At 52.6% G+C, this 20,880-nt stretch overlaps 5 protein-coding genes across 5 annotated transcripts; 3 read left to right on the forward strand and 2 right to left on the reverse strand.

Annotated features, from left to right (window-relative positions):
• Positions 1–4,629: 4,629 nt before the first annotated feature.
• LOC125317030 (feather beta keratin-like) lies at positions 4,630–5,185 on the forward strand. The gene is made up of 2 exons (XM_048286624.1): positions 4,630–4,654; positions 4,820–5,185. The coding sequence occupies exon 2, from the start codon at positions 4,841–4,843 to the stop codon at positions 5,174–5,176; it is 336 nt and encodes a 111-aa protein (XP_048142581.1). The 5' UTR covers positions 4,630–4,654; positions 4,820–4,840; the 3' UTR covers positions 5,177–5,185.
• Positions 5,186–7,619: 2,434 nt separating this feature from the next.
• On the reverse strand, positions 7,620–8,412 carry LOC125317040 (feather beta keratin-like). The gene has a single exon (XM_048286639.1). The coding sequence runs from the start codon at positions 8,410–8,412 to the stop codon at positions 8,077–8,079; it is 336 nt and encodes a 111-aa protein (XP_048142596.1). The 3' UTR covers positions 7,620–8,076.
• Positions 8,413–10,825: 2,413 nt separating this feature from the next.
• Positions 10,826–11,338, forward strand: LOC125317058 (feather beta keratin-like). Its single transcript, XM_048286661.1, has one exon. The coding sequence runs from the start codon at positions 10,844–10,846 to the stop codon at positions 11,177–11,179; it is 336 nt and encodes a 111-aa protein (XP_048142618.1). The 5' UTR covers positions 10,826–10,843; the 3' UTR covers positions 11,180–11,338.
• Positions 11,339–16,660: 5,322 nt separating this feature from the next.
• LOC125317370 (feather beta keratin-like) lies at positions 16,661–16,996 on the forward strand. The gene has a single exon (XM_048287145.1). The coding sequence runs from the start codon at positions 16,661–16,663 to the stop codon at positions 16,994–16,996; it is 336 nt and encodes a 111-aa protein (XP_048143102.1).
• A 2,438-nt stretch (positions 16,997–19,434) lies between these two features.
• On the reverse strand, positions 19,435–20,227 carry LOC125317371 (feather beta keratin-like). Its single transcript, XM_048287146.1, has one exon. The coding sequence runs from the start codon at positions 20,225–20,227 to the stop codon at positions 19,892–19,894; it is 336 nt and encodes a 111-aa protein (XP_048143103.1). The 3' UTR covers positions 19,435–19,891.
• Between the last annotated feature and the right edge of the window lie 653 nt (positions 20,228–20,880).

The raw sequence follows: 20,880 nt of genomic DNA on the forward strand, positions 1-20,880 counted from the left end.
ACATGGTGGGGAGGGAGACAAGGTGATGAAAGGAGCAGTCCCTCACAAGCAGCACTCTTGCAAATCCCTGACCAGCCTGACAGAGCTGTGATGGTTTGGGACCCATCTTCACAATGCACTCACAAACCACAGAACATGAGTGCCCTGGGGAGACCTTACTGATGACTCCCAACCTCTCCAAAGTTTTGGCCACATCTTCAGCTTGCCCTGACAAGGCCATCAACAGCAGCCTTTAACCTCTAATACTTGCATTTAAATATTGCTATCAATTCAGATGGGCAAGACCTGAAGAAAATGGCTTTGAATCACAGAATTCCATAAAGAAACACCAGCACCATGACACAGGAGGAAAGAGAAGCTCACTGACCATCCACTACTAACAATTAGCTTTCTCTAAGAGGAAGAAAATATTAAGAATTTGAGGTTATAAATTATGAAACCATGTGGCTTGAATGCAGAATAAGAGAACTGATGTCACAGCCCAGCCTGGGCAAACAAGGGTTTGTTGTTTGTTTTTTGGACTTATTAATGAGGTCAAGGTATATGCTGGAAATGACAGTGTATGCTGTCGTGCAGATTTCAGAAATCCAAATGGACCATAACACTGGAACAGGTCCAGCCTGAACAGCCTCTCATTTTAAAAATCCTCTCTTTTGATCCCATTCAAGGCACAAGGCCATGAGCTCTCATCCACCCATCAGGAAGTGCTTCCAGGCACCAGGACCTTTGCAAGCTGTTGCACAGTGACCCCCCAGGACATCAGCAGCTCCTTCAGCATTCCTGGGTGCAACACAATGACCGACGGACATCCAGTGGCAGAGAACAGGAGCCCAGTCTTCACAAGGCAACCACAAACCACAGCACACCAGTGCCACAAAATGACATGATGCCACAATGATGACATTGCAAATCTCCAGGGCTCTGGTTGTTTATTCAGCCCTCCCTGACACACATTGAACAATCCAATCCTCCCAAACACCAACTCATGAAAGCTGCCGCCAAAGTCAGATGGAAATGGCCTCAAGAGCAGAAAATGGAATTGCACAACTGCACGAAGGAAAACACTCCCAATATCATGACTCACAAGGATGGGCAGGCAAGAGCTGCTGCCAAAAAAATGCCACAAGGCCACGGGACAAGGCTGTCCCACCCCTCCACAACCAGCATAAAAGCCGGCCCAGTGCCTCTCTCCCTCACACACTTCTCCTCACGCCTCCTCCTTCTGCTCCTGCTGAAAACCAGGTGAGCCACAAGCTCCTGACCCTCCTCCTCCTGGACCCCTTGGCCCCTCTCTTCCAGCACATTTGGTCCCAGCCTCAGCAGCCCTCACGCCTCCACACAGCCCCACAACAGCCTCCACACTACCTCACCCTCCTGCATCACCACCCTCTTCAACCCCCACACCCCTGCCCTGCCTCACACCCCTCTCTCTTCCAGGGACCCTCCACACCACACCCATGGCCTGCTACAACCGCTGCCAGCCCTGCGGACCTACCCCGCTGGCCAACAGCTGCAACGAGCCCTGTGCCCTGCAATGCCAGGACTCCCACGTTGTCATCCAGCCTTCCCCTGTGCTGGTCACCCTGCCAGGACCCATCATGACCTCCTTCCCCCAGAACACCGCCGTCGGATCCACCTCCTCGGCTGCTGTCGGTAGTGAACTCAGTGCCCAGGGACAGCCCATCTCTGGTGGATTTGGTGGCTTTGGCTATGGCCTTGGCTATGGCTATGGGCTGAGAGGCCTGGGCTGCTATGGCAGAAGGGGTGGCTACATCTGGTAAGGGTCCTTGGCACCACCCCTGACACCACCAGCTCGGTGCTCTGGCAACAGCTCCTGCAAGCAAAGCACCTCAGCTGATGGTCGCCCTACTCGCACCTCACAACAGATTATTTCCACTTCTTTCACCTGACTTCTCATGCTCTCACATCAATAAAGTTTCCCTGCATCAAACTTGGGACGCCTCCTTATCTTTTTGGTTTCCAATGGTCTCGCATCCTCACACAGCACATTCCTGAGCTCAACAGGCCACTGGGGTTACGTGGAACAGGACAGCAACACTTTCCCTCACATACTTGGCAAAACAACTAATAACAAAGTCTGGCATAGGAAGCACATGAGGGGACATCTCCAGGAACATGTCACACCCCTCAACTGCTACACCAAAGGCTTTGACACAACAATTCTCTCCTGGGAACTAAACTGCAAAAGGCACTCCATGTAGGCACACACTTGACAAACTCTCTTCCCACCAGGACTCTTGAAACCTTCCAGCAAAGAGAGAAACAACTTCAATCACTTGGCCAGGAACTCTGGACTGCAAGTGCTTCAACACCCCTGCTCCAGCAAGACCAACAGGAGCAGCATTTCCAGCACCACGGAAAGTTCATGTTTTCATCTCCCAAGACAGAGACTCCACCACCTCTTCCACTCTGCAGCCACCCTCACAATGAAAGATTCTTGTCTTTGAATGAAAGATTCCTTGCCCATGGAATTCCATCTCTTCTCACTAGTGCCCTTGCTCTCTTGCCCTGCATGTGTGCACTGCTGAGAACAGCCAGGCTCCCTCAACTTCAATCCCTGCCATCAGGGATTTGCACACACTGATGACACTATCCTGTCCACCCTTGTCCCCTGGGAGCCACAGCTCTCTCAGATCCTCATCTAGGAAACATCTTCCAGCCCCTTTTGTATCTGGGTGGCCCTGGGGCACTGGTCTCACCGGGGAGCCCAGAACTGCCCTAAACACCTCACATGGGACCTCACCAGTGCTGAGCAGACACGAAGAGTCACCTCCCACTGCCTCATCACAACACTTTTCCAAATCCTGCCCTTGAATCTCGGTATCTCTTTCCCCACAGGGGTACAGGGACACCTTCTGTTCCATTTCTTCTCAGCCATAATGACAAAGGCTTTTTTGGAGAAGAAAACAATTGCTCCAAACGATACCCAGATGTTCCTTCCTACTTGGCATGACTTCCTCCTTTCTCCCAAGAAACAGCCCTTGGCAGCTGCCCTTGCTGAGCTCCAGCAGATTTCCAGGACCCATCATGTTTTCAGGGTTGGCCCAGTGGATCCAGATCCTGCACTACAGCACTGGAGTCTTGCTGCCATCTGGACTTTTGGGACACTGACCACAAGTCTCTGGGCCCAGTTCTTCAGACCTTTCTCAGGCCATCAGGCTGGGCACTGACACAACCTGGACTTGCCAGGTTGTTGAGGATCATGCAGTGCTCACCTCCAACAGTCCTGGGCAATGTCCAAATCCTCTTTCTGACAATCCAAGTGGCCTCAGCCCTTGGCAATCATCCCAAGTGAAGACACCAAAGGCCCTGGATATCAAAAGCTTAAAATCAAGAGGGACACTAAGACACCCACACAGCACAGTTAACAGAGAAAGGTCAGGTCTAGTATAAGGCTTTGCTGGGTGGGAGTAAGTTTGGAAGGCATAGAATGTGAGGGAAGGGGAAACAGCTCCACACAGCTGCAAATCCCAGAGCAGCCTGACAGGGCTGGGAGGGAATGGGGCCTCTCTTCGCAACACACCCACAAACCAGAGCACACCTTGCTGATGACAACCCCACCTCTCCAATGCGTTGGTTGTTTATTCAGCCCTCCCTGACACTCAGCTTCCATGCAAACCCTCCCGAATACCAACGCACACGTAAAAGATGCCGCCAAGGTCAGAAGGACAGGGCCTCAAGAGAAGTTCATGGAACCATGGAATTCCATAAAGACATGCCCACATCATGACAGAGAGAGAGAAAAGGGAGCACACTGACCATCCGTTAGTAATTACTGGGTTTTGCTCACAGGAGCACAATATTACAATTTACAGGATATAAATCATTATGAAAGCTGATGGCTTAAATGCCGAACAAGGGAATTGACGCCACAAACCAGCCTGGGAACAAAGGGATCAGGCCCGGTTTGTTGTTTGTTATTGGATTTCTGAAGGAGGTCAAGGAAAACACTTTACATGTACAAGTATGTTGAAATTAAAATGTGAGAAATCCAAGTGGACCATAAAATGGAACATGTTCAGCCTGAAAAGCCTTTCATTTACCAGATCTTGTGATCCCATTTAAGCCACAAGGGCATGAGCGCTCATTCATAAATCAGGAAGTGCTCCCAGACACCAGGACCTTTGCAAGCTGTTGCACAGTGACCCCCCAGGACATCCACAGCTCCCTCAACATTTCTGGGTGCACCACAATGACTGATGGACATGCAGTGGCACAGAAGAGGAGTCCAGTCTTCACAGGGCACGCACAAAGCACAGTACACCAGTGACACAAAATGACATCACTGATGACATTGCAAATCTCCAGGGCTCTGGTTGTTTATTCAGCCCTCCCTGACACACACACTGAACAATCCAATCCTCCCAAACACCAGCTCATGAAAGCTGCCGCCAAGGTCAGATGGACATGGCCTCAAGAGCAGGACGTGGAATTGCACAACTGCATGAAGGAAAACACTCCTCAACTCAAGACGTCATGTAAGGCTGGGCCAGGCAAGAGCTGCAGCCTAAAAAATGCCCCAAGGCCATTGGACAAGACTGTCCCGCCCCTCCACAACCAGCATAAAAGCCTGCCCAGTGCCTCTCTCCCTCACACACTTCTCACACCTTCTCCTTCTGCTCCTGCCAACAAGGTGAGTCTCAAGACCCTGATCCTCCTGCTCCATTCCCCTTGGCCCCTCTCTTCCAGCACATTTGGCCCCAGCCTCAGGAGCCCTCACACCTCCCCACAGCCCCACAACAGCCTCCACAATACCTCTTCAACCCCCACGGCCCTGCTTAAACCCCCTCTCTTCCAGAGAACCCTCCACACCACACCCATGGCCTGCTACGACCTCTGCCGACCCTGCGGACCCACCCCGCTGGCCAACAGCTGCAACGAGCCCTGTGCCCTGCAATGCCAGGACTCCCGTGTTGTCATCCAGCCTTCCCCTGTGCTGGTCACCCTGCCAGGACCCATCATGACCTCCTTCCCCCAGAACACCGCCGTCGGATCCACCTCCTCGGCTGCTGTCGGTAGTGAACTCAGTGCCCAGGGACAGCCCATCTCTGGTGGATTTGGTGGCTTTGGCTATGGCCTTGGCTATGGCCGTGGATTTGGCTATGGCCTGGAAGGCCTGGGCTGCTATGGCAGAAGGGGTGGCTACATCTGCTAAGGACCCTTGGCACCACCCTGACACCAGCCATCCACTCCCTGGAACACATCTCAGGCATTGAGGCCGCCTCTCTGGGCCAAGGCTCTCAAACAGGCTCAGCACTTCCAGCTCCTGCTCTCAGGGCACCAAGTGAGGCAGCAGCCATCAGGCCCAGCCCAGGCTGCCTGCAAACATCACCATCTGCCTCCTTTTCTTCTCCTACTCCCTACTCTTCATCACCCCTTCCGCTCTCTCCCATCCCTCTGCTGCAAACCCCTTCTCCCAAGCCAGACACCATTGGGCACCTCTGCTGGCCTCTTCCCACTCCAGGGCAGGAAGGCCTTGATGCTCTGGCCAAACCTACTGCAAGCAAAGCGCTTCGGCTGACGGTCGCCCTGATTGCACCTCACACCAGCTCCCTTCCAGTGGATGCTGCTCATGACCTTTCACTGTTCTTTTTCCTCAATAAAATTCTCTTGCCTTGCAACCTGAGACGTCTCCTTTAACTTCTTCCTGACAAAGGTGTGCCAACCACACTTGGCACAAATCCATGTTTCCACAAGCCATTTGTGGAGGGTGCAAATTGCAGCAACACCTATCTTAGGAATCGCTTCTGCAGGTCCACTACCCACTAGGACACATTGGCACACTCTGTGCATCACATAGAAGCACTTCAGTTGCTTCAACACAGGCCTGGACACACTCATGCAGGTCTGTCCTTGACTCTGACACAAGCCTCTCATGGGGAGGTGTGTTCATTTTGACTGGACACCAGTTGCTCCAGACCCTCAGCATCTTCCAGGCCCATCAATAAATCCACTTGAGCAGCTCCATGTCTTCCTTATTTTCACATGTCAGAGTTGAACTCACATCTCCAGTCTACCCAGAGCAGAGCAGAGGAGCAGAAACCCCCTCTCACCAGATGCCCACACCATGGGCATGTGCCCAGGACACAGGGAGTTTCTGGTCAGTGCATTCACCTGGCTGGGCATGTCCAGTTCTTCATCCACCAACACCCCAAGTCTTTCTCCTCTGGGCTGCTCTCAACCCCCTCATTGTCCAGCCTACAGCCATGTTTGGCATTGTTCCAAACCAGATGCAGCTGCTTGCACCTGGCCTCGTTCAGCTTCATGAGACTGACAATATCCCACATCCCCAGCCTGTTCCAGCCCCTCTGGATGTCATCCCTTCCCTCCAGACAACCAACCACACCGCTCAGCTTGCTGTGCTCCATGGTTTTTCTGATCATCCCACTCAATCCCAGCATCCAGATCTCTGACAATGATGCAAAATTATAATGATCCCAGGGAGTCTCTGATGGTCACCACTCATCCCTGTTCTCCGCACAGGGACATGGAGCCATTCACCACAACTCTTTGAGTGAGACCATCCTGACCATTCCTTATCCCCCAAATAGCCCTACTAATATCCACATCGCTCCACGTTACAGACAAGGATGTTGTCTGGAACAGGAATAAAGGACTTGAAGAAGTCCAGGCACAGGATACTGCTCCCTCTTCCCTCATCCACCCGTGCTGGAACCAATACCAACTCAACAAAGCTGCTGCCACGGTAAGATGGGCACAGCTTCAAGAGAAGGACATGGAATTGCAGAGTTCTGGGGGGCAAAACACTCCCAAGCTCATGACTCACCAGGCTGTGCCAGGCAAGGGCAGCTAACGTGAAAAATGCCCCAATGTCATGGGCAACGGCTGTCCCAAACCTTCCGCCCTGGATCATCCTCAAGGCTGTTCTCTGGATATCCTCCAGCAGAGTCTTGTCTTCCTAATTCCCACCAAGCCAGAGATAAACAGAGTTCTCCAGTATCACCAGAGCAGAGCAGAGGGGCAGAATCTGCTGCACCTGGATTGGAGCAATGCCAAACCTGCAGGATACAGGCTCAGTGATGAGGGGATCGAGCCCAAGGAGGAGCACATGGGGTGTTGGTGGATAAAGAACTGCACATGGCCCGCCATATGAATATGCCAAACAGAAAACCCCCTGTGTCCTGGGCTCATCCCCACAGCAGGTGGGGCAGCAGTTGAAGGGGGAATTCTGCTCCTCTGCTCCAAGCTGGGGAGACTGAAGTTGTGTGTCCAGCTCTGGGAACTGAAAACAGTGAAGACATGTTCAAGCAGAGCTGAGAATGGGCTCAGAAGATGATGAGGGTCAGGAGCAACCTGTGTCCAGACAAATGGAACACACTTGCCCTGACAAGATTGTGCCAGAGGCAGAGATGGACCTGCATTAGTGTATCCAGGTCTATGTTTCAATAGCTGAAGGGTTTGTGTGATGAAATGGAAGAACAGACTGTGGCTGTGGGTAGTGGAACTGAAGAAATAATACCTAAGAGAGTTCTTGGTACACTTTTTCACGCACCCCAGTGGCCTCTACAACCCTGGCTTAGTGCTGAGTAAGATTGGAAGAGGCTTGGGACAAGAAAGAAAAAGGACTCATCTGAGGCTGCAATGCAGGAAAACTTTATTGAGGTAGAAGAGCGAAAAGTCCCGAGAAGCCAGTGGAAGAGAGCTGGTCTGAGGTGCAAGTAGAGTGACCATCTGCTGAGGAGCTTTGCTTGGAGGTTTGGCCAGAGCATCAAGGCCTTCCTGCCTCACAGTGGGAGCAACCCAAAGGAGGTACCCAATGGTCTCTGGCTTGGGAGAAGGGGTTTGCAGCAGAGGAGACTGGACTGAGCCAAAGGGTGATGCAGAGCAAGGAGTGGGAGAAGAGGTGAACACAAATGGGCCATGTTTGCAGGCAGACCGGGAAGACCTCTTCCCTGCTGCCTTGCTTGGTGGCCTGAGAGCAGGAGCTGGAAGCACTGAGCCCGTTTGAGAGCCTTGTCCCAGAGAAGCGGCCTCAATGCCTGAGATGTGTTCCAGGGAGTGGGTGGTTGGTGTCAGGGGTGGTGCCAAGGGTCCTTAGCAGATGTAGCCACCCCTTCTGCCATAGCAGCCCAGGCCTCCCAGCCCATAGCCAAATCCACGACCATAGCCAAGGCCATAGCCAAATCCACCAAATCCACCCGAGATGGGCTGTCCCTGGGCACTGAGTTCACTACCAACAGCAGCCGAGGAGGTGGATCCGACGGCGGTGTTCTGGGGGAAGGAGGTCATGATGGGTCCTGGCAGGGTGACCTGCACAGGGGAAGGCTGGATGACAACACGGGAGTCCTGGCATTGCAGGGCACAGGGCTCGTTGCAGCTGTTGGCCAGCGGGGTGGGTCCGCAGGGCTGGCAGCGGTTGTAGCAGGCCATGGGTGTGGTGTGGAGGGTCCCTGGAAGAGAGAGGGGAGTGAGGCAGGTCAGGGGTGTGGGGGTGGGAGGGGCAGTGACGCAGGAGGATGAGGGAGTGTGGAGGCTGTTGTGGGGCTTTGGGGAGGCGTGAGGGCTGCTGAGGCTGGGGCTGAGGGTGCTGGAAGACAGGTGCCAGGGATGCAGGTTCAGGAGAATCAGGGACTTGAGACTCACCTGGTTGTCAGCAGGAGAAGGAGGAGAAGGCCTGAGGAGAAGGGTGTGAGGGAGAGAGGCGCTGGGTCGGTTTTTATGCTGGTCCTGGAGGGGCAGGACAGCCTAGTCCCATGGCCTTGGGGCATTTTGCAGGCAGCAGCTCATGTGTGGCCCAACCTTGCAAGTCACGAGCTGGGGAATGTTTTCATTCATGTAATACTGCAATTCTATGTCCTGCCCCTGAGGCTGTGTCCATCGGACCTGGGCGGCAACTTTAAGAAGTTGATATTTGGGTGGATTTGATTGCTCAACGTGTGCCAGGGAGGGCTGAATGAACAGCCAGAGCCCAGAAGACCTGCAATGTCATAATTAAGGTCATTTTGTGGCACTCATGTGCTCTGGTTTGTGGATGTCTTCTGAAGACTGGGCTCCTCTTCTGTGCCACTGCATGTCCATCAGTCATTGTGTGGCACCCAGGAATGCTGAGGGAGCTGCTGATGTCCTGGGGAGGTCACTGTGCAACAGCTTGTAAAGGTCCCAGTGCTTGGGAGCACTTGCTGATGGATGAATGAGAGCTTATGCCCTCGTGTCTTGAATAGAATCAAGGGAGAGGATCTGGAAAAAGAGAGGCTGTTCAGGCTGAACTCGTTGCATTGTTATGGCCAACTTGGATTTCTGAAATTTACACAACAAACATAGGATGTAATTTAAAGTGTATTTCTTGACCTCATTAAGTAATCTTAGAAATAAACAACAAATTGGGCCGTTCCCTTTGTTCCCAGGCTGGTCTCTGACATCAATCCATGTATTCCGCATTCAAGCCATAAGGATTCATAACTTGAAGGATATAAGTCTTAGTATTATGCTCATCTTAGCAAAGAACCAGTAATTACTAATACATGCTCAACAATCTCCCCTTTCCTCCTCTGCCATTATTCAGGCATTTCTTTGTGGAATTCTGAGATTCCATGCTCTTCTCTTGAGCCTGTGTCCATCTCATCTTGGCGGCAGCCCTTATATGTGCATTTTAGAGACCAAATTCTGGTCTCAGGCACAAGATAATCAAATTTGGGCACAGGGTGACCAAAGCTTTGCAGAAGTGCGGTGTCATCACTGAGGTCACCCTGTGGCACCGGGTTGCCGTGGTTTGAGGCTGTGTTGTGACAAATTGCCCCCAGTCTCTCACAGCCCTGACAGCCTGCTCTGGCCTTTGCAGCTCTTGCAAGTAGATGGTGTTGTCCCTTCCATCCCATTTCCTGTCTCCATGCAATCTTCCCAGCTGGCAAAGCCTGACTGGAGGCATCGCCTTTACCATTGCTTGTGCTCTGGGGGTGTCTTTGTTTCCATCTTGTCTGTAAGGTTTCAGTATTCAAGGTCTTTTGCATCTTGACTTGGGCTGAGTGTTGAGGAGTGAGATCAGTTCTCTGGGCAATGTCTGATTGTCTGAAAGAGGATTTGGAAATTGCCCAGGGCTTTTGGAGGCGAGTATTGCACAATCCTCAACAACGCAGGCAAGTCAAGGTGTCCATTGTAGTGGCCTGAGAAGGGTCTGAAGGACTGAGCCCAGAGGGTTGTGGTCTGGACTGTCCTTGAAACAGGGAGAAGCTGAGAGAGCTGGGAGTTCTTTCAGGCAGAAGGCAAGGATGCAAATAGGACATGTTCTCAATATGCCATGGAGTGACCTCGGATGACACCACAATTCTCCTCAGCTTTGCCTGCATCTTCTACGTGCCCTGACGCGCACCATCAACAACCACACGCTGGTCTTTAATTCTGGCAATTCAGAGGTGCCGCCAAGGTCAGATGGACACAGCCGCAAGGAAAGGACATGAAACTGCAGAATTTCAGGAAGGAAAACACTCACCACCTCAGGACTCACCAGGCTGGGCCAGGCAAGAGCTGCTGCCTGAAAAATGCCCCAAGGCCACAGGACAAGACTGTCCCACCCCTGCACAACCAGCATAAAAGCCGGCCCAGTGCCTCTCTCCCTCACACACTTCTCCTCAAGCCTTCTCCTCCTGCTCCTGCTGACAACCAGGTGAGTCTCAAGCCCCTGACCCTCCTGATCCTACCACCCTGGCCCCTCTCTTCCAGCACCCTCAGCCCCAGCCTCAGCAGCCCTCATGCCTCCCCACAGCCCCACAACAGCCTCCACACTCCCTCCTCTCCTGATACACAGCCCCTCACCCCCTCCCAGCCTCACGCTCACTCTCTTTCAGGGACCATCCACACCACACCCATGGCCTGCTACGACCTCTGCCGACCCTGCGGACCCACCCCGCTGGCCAACAGCTGCAACGAGCCCTGTGCCCTGCAATGCCAGGACTCCCGTGTTGTCATCCAGCCTTCCCCTGTGCAGGTCACCCTGCCAGGACCCATCATGACCTCCTTCCCCCAGAACACCGCTGTCGGATCCACCTCCTCGGCTGCTGTCGGTAGTGAACTCAGTGCCCAGGGACAGCCCATCTCTGGTGGATTTGGTGGCTTTGGCTATGGCCTTGGCTATGGCCGTGGATTTGGCTATGGGCTGGGAGGCCTGGGCTGTTATGGCAGAAGGGGTGGCTACATCTGCTAAGGACCCTTGGCATCACCAGCTCGGTGCTCTGGCAACAGCTCCTGCAAGCAAAGCACCTCGGCTGATCCTCGCCCTACTCGCACCTCACACTCAATCCCTTCTACTTCTTTCTCCTTTCTCTTCATTCTTACGCCTCAATAAAGTTTTTCTGCATCAAAGCCTGAAATGCCTCCTCTTGCTTTTTGAATTCCAATGGTCTCACATCATCATCCATCACAGTGCCTGGGCTCAACAGGACATTGGTGAAAGGAAAAGGGGCACAAACACTTTTCTCTAGGAAATCTGTCACCACCAGTAACAACCAAGACTGGCACGGGAGGCAGAGAAGGGGCAGAACCTTCCATAACATTATTCAAGCCCAACACCTGCTACACCAAAGGCTTTGACACAACAGTTCTCTCCTGCTCATGGCTCTGGCAAAGTCTCTCTCCACCACCCCACACTTGACAAACTCTCTTCCCAGCAGGATTCTCAAGCCCTCCAAACAAACACTCATAAAACCTTCCATTTGGGCAGGAACTCTGGAATGCAAGTGCTTCATTCCCTTCTGCTCAAGCAAGATGAGCAAGAGCAGAATTTCCAGGACCTTGGACAGTTCATGTTTTGGTCTCCCGGCACAGTCTCCACCACCTCTTCCACTCTGGAACCAACCGCACACGGAAAAATTCTTGCCTTCTTTTTCCCATATAATTACATCTGTTGGGCCCAAGGCCTCTTGTCTGCCACATGTGCACTGCTGAGAACAGCCGTGCTCCCTCAACTTCATTCCCTGCCATCAGAGATTTGAACACACTGATGACACCCTTCTGTCCACCCCACGGGACATGGGAGTCCCAGCTCTCACAGTCTCTCCTCTAGGAAAGCTCCTCCAGCCCCTTTTCAGGGCCTATTGCTGGCCCTGAAATGGTCTTGATTCACTAAATCAACTTCATTTCCACACTGGGGAGCCCAGGACTGCCCACAACCCCTCACATGGGACCTCACCACTGCTAAACATACAGCAAGAGTCACCTCTCCCTGCTTGGTCGTAACATTTTTCCCAATCCTGACCTGAAGACTTGGCCTCCCTGTTCCCACAATGATACAGGGACACCTCCTGCCCCATTTCTTCTAACCCAGAACCACAAAGGCTTTTTCAGAGAAGAAAACAATTGTTCCAAGTGACACCCAGACATTCCTTCCTACCTGGGATGACTCCCCCTCAAGAAATAGCCCTTGGAAGCTGCCCTTGCTGAAGTCCAGCAAATGTCCAGAACCCGTCAGGTTTTCAGTGTTGGCCCAGTGGATTCAACTCCTGGGCTACAGCACTGCAGCCTTGCTGCTATCTGGACTTTGGGACACTGACCACAAGCCTTTAGGGCCAGTCCTTCAGACACTTCAGGCCACTTTGGGCACTGACCCAACTCCAACTTGCTTGGGTTGTCAAGGACCGTGCAATGCTCACCTCCAAGAACATCGGGACACCTCCAAATCCTCTTTCTGACAATCAGACCTCGCCCAGAGAAGTGACATCACACCTCAGTGCAAGTAAAGACCCAAAATGCCCTGGATATCAAAACCTTCAAATCAAGAGGGGAACTGAGAAACCCAAAGAGCACAACCAGTGTGAAAGACAAGGTTTCATATCAGGCTTTGCCAGATGGGAGAAATGAGAGGAAGGAGGGAATGCAATGGAAGGGGCAATGTTGGGGTTCCTCCCCCATGGCCTGGAGTCTTGGGGAAGGGGGACCCTCAGGTAGAGGCACGGGGTTTCCCTACTCCCTGGTCAAACTCGTTCCCCATTGGTTGTTTTGTGTTCCCCTGCACAGGGAAGGACCCTGCTGGTCTCGTGATTGCCGGAGTTCTTCCGCAGGATGCCGGCCATCCAGCTGGAGAACAAAGATCTCTAAAACATCTATCAAAAATCAGTCCCGAATTTTTTCCACGGGCCTCACTGTCCTACACATGTTGCAGAAATCCCCGCTGCAACAAATGGTATGGATTGCAGGCATAACCATTCTCTGGAGTCAGCAACTGTGAAACAATCAAGATTTTGAAGATCCCCAAAAATTCGTGAGTGAAGAAACTTTCTGGATCTCTCTTCTTGCTTTTGTTTTGCTGTTCCATAAACTATGGAGGAACTGTGGACAAACTCGAGGCTCTCCGAGCTCCATCGGGACATTTATCTTAAACTTGAAAAGATTCTTGAACAATGATATGTAAATTTTAGCTTAATTCAAGCTCCAAAAGAACTGACACACTTCCTTGCACGGTTGTTTCAAAACTTTTTCTACATTTCTTGGGACTTGATTCTTACCAAAGACTTTGGGAAGAATGTTTGGACACAGTTAATTTCTGAGTCAAAATATATGCCTATGGAAGAATATTTCCGTGAATATTACTTAATTACAGAGACTGTTGAACAATATCATCTGCGTCCTTCCAAAGGTAAACGTGCCTCAGGGACCACGAGACTGAGGCCACGTGCGTCGAGTGCTCTGCGAGCAGCAGCAAGACAGTTCCTGTACGTGGGCAGAGCGGCGTGAGCCGTGGTGTTGGCAGTGGAACCAGGCGTGGCGGGAGCGGCGCGACCCGGCATTGGCCGCCTGGCCCCACGCTGCGTGTGGTTGAGCGAGCCCCGTGAACATCCGGCCAAGAGGGGCGACGTGCAGGCGGTGGCCAGCGGTGATGGCGGCAGAGCAGAGCCACGAAAAGCCCAGGCTCACGCCACGACAGAGCCATTTGCAGGGCACGGCGGGGCCACCGCACAGGGGCCTGGCCAAAACGTTGGCATGGCACCAGGCAGGCACAGCACAGCTGTGACCAGAAGTGGTGGCACCAGCTGTGTGTAAGGAGCTGAGCAGCACAGCCCCACCCGGCCCACGTGGCCCCAAAAAGTCAAAACCCCACGGTGAGAGCGCACAGGCACGAGCGGCCCCGACGGCCCCAATGCAGGAGCGAGCAAAAGCGAAAGTGAAAGCAAGAACACAGCAAGACAGAAAACAGCACCAACACGGAAAAAAGAAAAAAATCGTCGTAGCTAAGGTTTTAGGAATAGTAAAATGGTATCATGACAAACAAAATTATGGTTTTATAATAAGATGTGGCAACAAGGAAGACGTATTCGTTTGTTGTACTGCCATTATGAAGAATAACCCCAAAAAATATATCCCAAGCTTAGGAGACGGAGAAGTGATAGAGTTCAGGATTATTCAAGGAAGGAAAGGCCTGCAAGCAGCAAATGTTACCGGGCCTAGTGGTGTTTCTGTAAAAGGCAGTATATATGCTGCAAATCGTAGTCATGTCAGACAATATCCCCATTAAAAGCAGCCCATACAGTCTCCCTCTCCTAATCCTACCTTTCCCTTTTATCCTATATCCTTTTATCGCCAGTGTATTCACAATCCATTTTTCCACCCATGGTTTCCCCTCATAAAACCCTACCTTTACCAATTGTTCTCCCAAAAATCCCTTTCCAATGCCGAGTGGGGGATGAAAGGGGGGGTGGGAAGAATTAATTATTGTTGTTTAGCGTTCCAACAGGTACAAATAGAAGAAACCCTCTCCTCCCTCAGTTTCCCCACAAAGCACGCTCAGAGAGTCCTGTCTCCCTTCTGCCAGCCCTAAGATGCTCCAGAGAAAAAATCTATTTGGACATTTAGAGACTCAGGAGGGTTGCTTGTTTCCTTATGAAACTCTTCTTGTTATCTTATGTTTATCCAGTTGTTTTCAATGTTATGTTTTACATCTCTTTCAGTTAAAACAAAAGGGTGAAGTGTTGGGATTCCTCCTCCCTGCCATGTGGTCCTGCACGAGGGGACCCTGAAGTAGAAGCATGACCTACAGGGTTTCCCCACTCCCTGGTCAATCCTGTTCCCCATTGATTGTTTTGTTTTTCCCTGCTGGGGGAAGACCCTGCTGGTCCCGTGATTGCCGGAGTTCTTCGGCAGGACGCCGGCCATGTGGCTGGAGAATAAAAATCTCTGAAAAACATCGACCAAGAATCCGTCCCAAATTTTTTCCACGGGCCTCGCTGTCCTACACATGTTGCAGAAATCCCCACTGCAACAGGGCAGCACCTCCTACATGGAGCAGCTGCAAAGCCCAGAGCAGCCTGTCAGGCCTCAGAGAAACTGGGGACAACTCCTCACAACACACCCACAAACCACAACACACCAGTACCACAGGATGACCTAAATGATGACACCCCACCTATCCTAAGTTTACGTCACGTCTTCAGCCTGCCCTGACATGAACCTTCGACAGCACAATTTGGTCCCTAATATTCACAATTAAAAGAATTAAAAGCTGCCGCCAAGATCAGATGGACACGGCCTCAAGAGAAGGACGTGGAATCACAGAATTTACAAAGATACCCCGGAACCGTGACAGAGGAGGTAAGAGGATCACACTGACTGTCCATTAGTAATCACTGGGTTTTGCTCAGAGGAACACAATACAAGCATTTATAGAATATAAGTTACGAAACCTTACGGCCTGAATGCGGAATAAGGGAATTGACCTCACAGCCCCAGCAAAAAGGGATCAGGCCCTGATTTGTTGTTTGCTTACTGGATTTCCTAACCAGGTCAAGGAACACACTTTAAATGACAGAGTTCATTGACATGTCAATTTGAGAAATACAAACGGACAAAAACATTGCAACAAGTTCAGCCCAACCAACCTCTCGTTTTCCAGATCCTCTCTATCTGGATCCCATTCAAGGCACAAGGCCATGAGCTCTCTTTCATCCATCAGGAACTACTCCCAGGAACCAGGAGCTTTCCAAGCTCTTCCAGAGGGACCTCTCCAGGACATCAGCAGCTCCCTCAGCATTCCTGGGTGCTTCATGGACATCAAGAGGCACAGAACAGGGGCCCAGTCTTCACAAGACCACCACAAACCACAGCACATGAGGGCCAAATTATGACCTCACTGATGACACCGCAGCTCTCCTGAGCCCTGGTTGTTTACTAAGTCCTCCCTTACACACACTGAACAATCATATCCACCTAAATACCAGCTTATTAAAGTTGCCGCCAAGGTCAGATGGACACGGCATCAAGAGCAGGACATGAAACTGCAGAACTGCATGAAGGAAACCATTTCCTACCTCATGACTTGCAAGGTTGGGCCAGGCAAGAGCTGCTGCCTGAAAACTGCCCCAAGGCCATGGGACAAGGCTGTCCCACCCCCTCCACGACCAGCATAAAAGCCGGCCCCAGCACCTCTGTCCTTCACACACTTCTCCTCAAGCCTTCTCCAACTCCTCCTCCTGCTGACAAACAGGTGAGTCTCAAGCCCCTGACCCTCCTGATCCTCCCACCCTGGCCCCTCTCTTCCAGCACGCTCAGCCCCAGCCTCAGCAGCCCTCACGCCTCCCCAAAGCCCCACAACAGCCTCCACACTCCCTCATCCTCCTGCGTCACTGCCCCTCACACCCCCACACCCCTGCCCTGCCTCACTCCCCTCTGTCTTCCAGGGACCCTCCACACCACACCCATGGCCTGCTACAACCGCTGCCAGCCCTGCGGACCCACCCCGCTGGCCAACAGCTGCAACGAGCCCTGTGCCCTGCAATGCCAGGACTCCCACGTTGTCATCAACCCTTCCCCTGTGCTGGTCACCCTGCCAGGACCCATCATGACCTCCTTCCCCCAGAACACCGCTGTCGGATCCACCTCCTCGGCTGCTGTTGGTAGTGAACTCAGTGCCCAGGGACAGCCCATCTCTGGTGGATTTGGTGGCTTTGGCTACGGCCTTGGCTACAGCCATGGATTTGGCTATGGGCTGGGAGGCCTGGGCTGCTATGGCAGAAGGGGTGGCTACATCTGCTAAGGGCCCTCAGCAACCGGACACCAACCACCCACTCCCTGGAACACATCTCAGGCATTGAGGACGCCTCTCTGGGCCAAGGCCCTCAAACGGGCTCAGCACTTCCAGCTCCTGCTCTCAGGGCACCAAGTGAGGCAGCAGCCATCAGGCCCAGCCCAGGCTGCCTGCAAACATCACCTTCTGCCTCCTTTTCTTCTCCTACTCCCTACTCTTCATCACCCCTTCCGCTCTCTCCCATCCCTCTGCTGCAAACCCCTTCTCCCAAGCCAGACACCATTGGGCACCTCTGCTGGCCTCTTCCCACTCCAGGGCAGGAAGGCCTTGATGCTCTGGCCAAACCTACTGCAAGCAAAGCGCTTCAGCTGACGGTCGCCCTGATTGCACCTCACACCAGCTCCCTTCCAGTGGATGCTGCTCGTGACCTTTCACTGTTCTTTTTCCTCAATAAAATTCTCTTGCCTTGCAACCTGAGACGTCTCCTTTAACTTCTTCCTGACAAAGGTGTGCCAACCACACTTGGCACAAATCCATGTTTCCACAAGCCATTTGTGGAGGGTGCAAATTGCAGCAACACCTATCTTAGGAATCGCTTCTGCAGGTCCACTACCCACTAGGACACATTGGCACACTGTGCATCACACAGAAGCACTTCGGTTGCTTCAACACAGGCCTGGACACACTCATGCAGGTCTGTCCTTGACTCTGACACAAGCCTCTCATGGGGAGGTGTGTTCATTTTGACTGGACACCAGTTGCTCCAGACCCTCAGCATCTTCCAGGCCCATCAATAAATCCACTTGAGCAGCTCCATGTCTTCCCGATTTTCACATCTCAGAGTTGAACTCACATCTCCAGTCTACCCAGAGCAGAGCAGAGGAGCAGAAACCCCCTCTCACCAGATGCCCACACCATGGGCATGTGCCCAGGACATAGGGAGTTTCTGGTCAGTGCATTCACCTGGCTGGGCATGTCCAGTTCTTCATCCACCAACACCCCAAGTCTTTCTCCTCTGGGCTGCTCTCAACCCCCTCATTGTCCAGCCTACAGCCATGTTTGGCATTGTTCCAAACCAGATGCAGCTGCTTGCACCTGGCCTCGTTCAGCTTCATGAGACTGACAATATCTCACATCCCCAGCCTGTTCCAGCCCCTCTGGATGTCATCCCTTCCCTCCAGACAACCAACCACACCGCTCAGCTTGCTGTGCTCCATGGTTTTTCTGATCATCCCACTCAATCCCAGCATCCAGATCTCTGACAATGATGCAAAATTATAATGATCCCAGGGAGTCTCTGATGGTCACCACTCATCCCTGTTCTCTGCACAGGGACATGGAGCCATTCACCACAACTCTTTGAGTGAGACCATCCTGACCATTCCTTATCCCCCAAATAGCCCTACTAATATCCACATCGCTCCACGTTACAGACAAGGATGTTGTCTGGAACAGGAATAAAGGACTTGAAGAAGTCCAGGCACAGGATACTGCTCCCTCTTCCCTCATCCACCCATGCTGGAACCAATACCAACTCAACAAAGCTGCTGCCACGGTAAGATGGGCACAGCTTCAAGAGAAGGACATGGAATTGCAGAGTTCTGGGGGGCAAAACACTCCCAAGCTCATGACTCACCAGGCTGTGCCAGGCAAGGCCAGCTAACGTGAAAAATGCCCCAATGTCATGGGCAACGGCTGTCCCAAACCTTCCGCCCTGGATCATCCTCAAGGCTGTTCTCTGGATATCCTCCAGCAGAGTCTTGTCTTCCTAATTCCCACCAAGCCAGAGATAAACAGAGTTCTCCAGTATCACCAGAGCAGAGCAGAGGGGCAGAATCTGCTGCACCTGGATTGGAGCAATGCCAAACCTGCAGGATACAGGCTCAGTGATGAGGGGATCGAGCCCAAGGAGGAGCACATGGGGTGTTGGTGGATAAAGAACTGCACATGGCCCGCCATATGAATATGCCAAACAGAAAACCCCCTGTGTCCTGGGCTCATCCCCACAGCAGGTGGGGCAGCAGTTGAAGGGGGAATTCTGCTCCTCTGCTCCAAGCTGGGGAGACTGAAGTTGTGTGTCCAGCTCTGGGAACTGAAAACAGTGAAGACATGTTCAAGCAGAGCTGAGAATGGGCTCAGAAGATGATGAGGGTCAGGAGCAACCTGTGTCCAGACAAATGGAACACACTTGCCCTGACAAGATTGTGCCAGAGGCAGAGATGGACCTGCATTAGTGTATCCAGGTCTATGTTTCAATAGCTGAAGGGTTTGTGTGATGAAATGGAAGAACAGACTGTGGCAGTGGGTAGTGGAACTGAAGAAATAATACCTAAGAGAGTTCTTGGTACACTTTTTCACGCACCCCAGTGGCCTCTACAACCCTGGCTTAGTGCTGAGTAAGATTGGAAGAGGCTTGGGACAAGAAAGAAAAAGGACTCATCTGAGGCTGCAATGCAGGAAAACTTTATTGAGGTAGAAGAGCGAAAAGTCCCGAGAAGCCAGTGGAAGAGAGCTGGTCTGAGGTGCAAGTAGAGTGACCATCTGCTGAGGAGCTTTGCTTGGAGGTTTGGCCAGAGCATCAAGGCCTTCCTGCCTCACAGTGGGAGCAACCCAAAGGAGGTACCCAATGGTCTCTGGCTTGGGAGAAGGGGTTTGCAGCAGAGGAGACTGGACTGAGCCAAAGGGTGATGCAGAGCAAGGAGTGGGAGAAGAGGTGAACACAAATGGGCCATGTTTGCAGGCAGACCGGGAAGACCCCTTCCCTGCTGTCTTGCTTGGTGCCCTGAGAGCAGGAGCTGGAAGCGCTGAGCACATTTGAGAGCCTCGGCCCAGAGAGGCGGCCTCAATGCCTGAGATGTGTTCCAGGGAGTGGGTGGTTGGTGTCAGGGGTGGTGCCAAGGGTCCTTAGCAGATGTAGCCACCCCTTCTGCCATAGCAGCCCAGGCCTTCCAGGCCATAGCCAAATCCACGGCCATAGCCAAGGCCATAGCCAAAGCCACCAAATCCACCAGAGATGGGCTGTCCCTGGGCACTGAGTTCACTACCGACAGCAGCCGAGGAGGTGGATCCGACGGCGGTGTTCTGGGGGAAGGAGGTCATGATGGGTCCCGGCAGGGTGATCAGCATGGGGGAAGGGTTGATGACAACGTGGGAGTCCTGGCATTGCAGGGCACAGGGCTCGTTGCAGCTGTTGGCCAGCGGGGTGGGTCCGCAGGGCTGGCAGCGGTTGTAGCAGGCCATGGGTGTGGTGTGGAGGGTCCCTGGAAGAGAGAGGGGAGTGAGGCAGGTCAGGGGTGTGGGGGTGGGAGGGGCAGTGACGCAGGAGGATGAGGGAGTGTGGAGGCTGTTGTGGGGCTGTGGGGAGGCGTGAGGGCTGCTGAGGCTGGGGCTGAGGGTGCTGGAAGACAGGTGCCAGGGATGCAGGTTCAGGAGAATCAGGGACTTGAGACTCACCTGGTTGTCAGCAGGAGAAGGAGGAGAAGGTGCGAGGAGAAGTGTGTGAGGGAGAGAGGCGCTGGGTCGGTTTTTATGCTGGTCCTGGAGGGGCAGGACAGCCTTGTCCCATGGCCTTGGGGCATTTTGCAGGCAGCAGCTCATGTGTGGCCCAACCTTGCAAGTCACGAGCTGGGGAATGTTTTCATTCACGTAATACTGCAATTCTATGTCCTGCCCCTGAGGCTGTGTCCATCGGACCTGGGCGGCAACTTTAAGAAGTTGATATTTGGGTGGATTTGATTGCTCAACGTGTGCCAGGGAGGGCTGAATGAACAGCCAGAGCCCAGAAGACCTGCAATGTCATAATTAAGGTCATTTTGTGGCACTCATGTGCTCTGGTTTGTGGATGTCTTCTGAAGACTGGGCTCCTCTTCTGTGCCACTGCATGTCCATCAGTC

The sequence above is a fragment of the Corvus hawaiiensis genome, chromosome 26 (assembly GCF_020740725.1).
Source record: "Corvus hawaiiensis isolate bCorHaw1 chromosome 26, bCorHaw1.pri.cur, whole genome shotgun sequence".
NCBI lineage: Eukaryota > Metazoa > Chordata > Aves > Passeriformes > Corvidae > Corvus > Corvus hawaiiensis.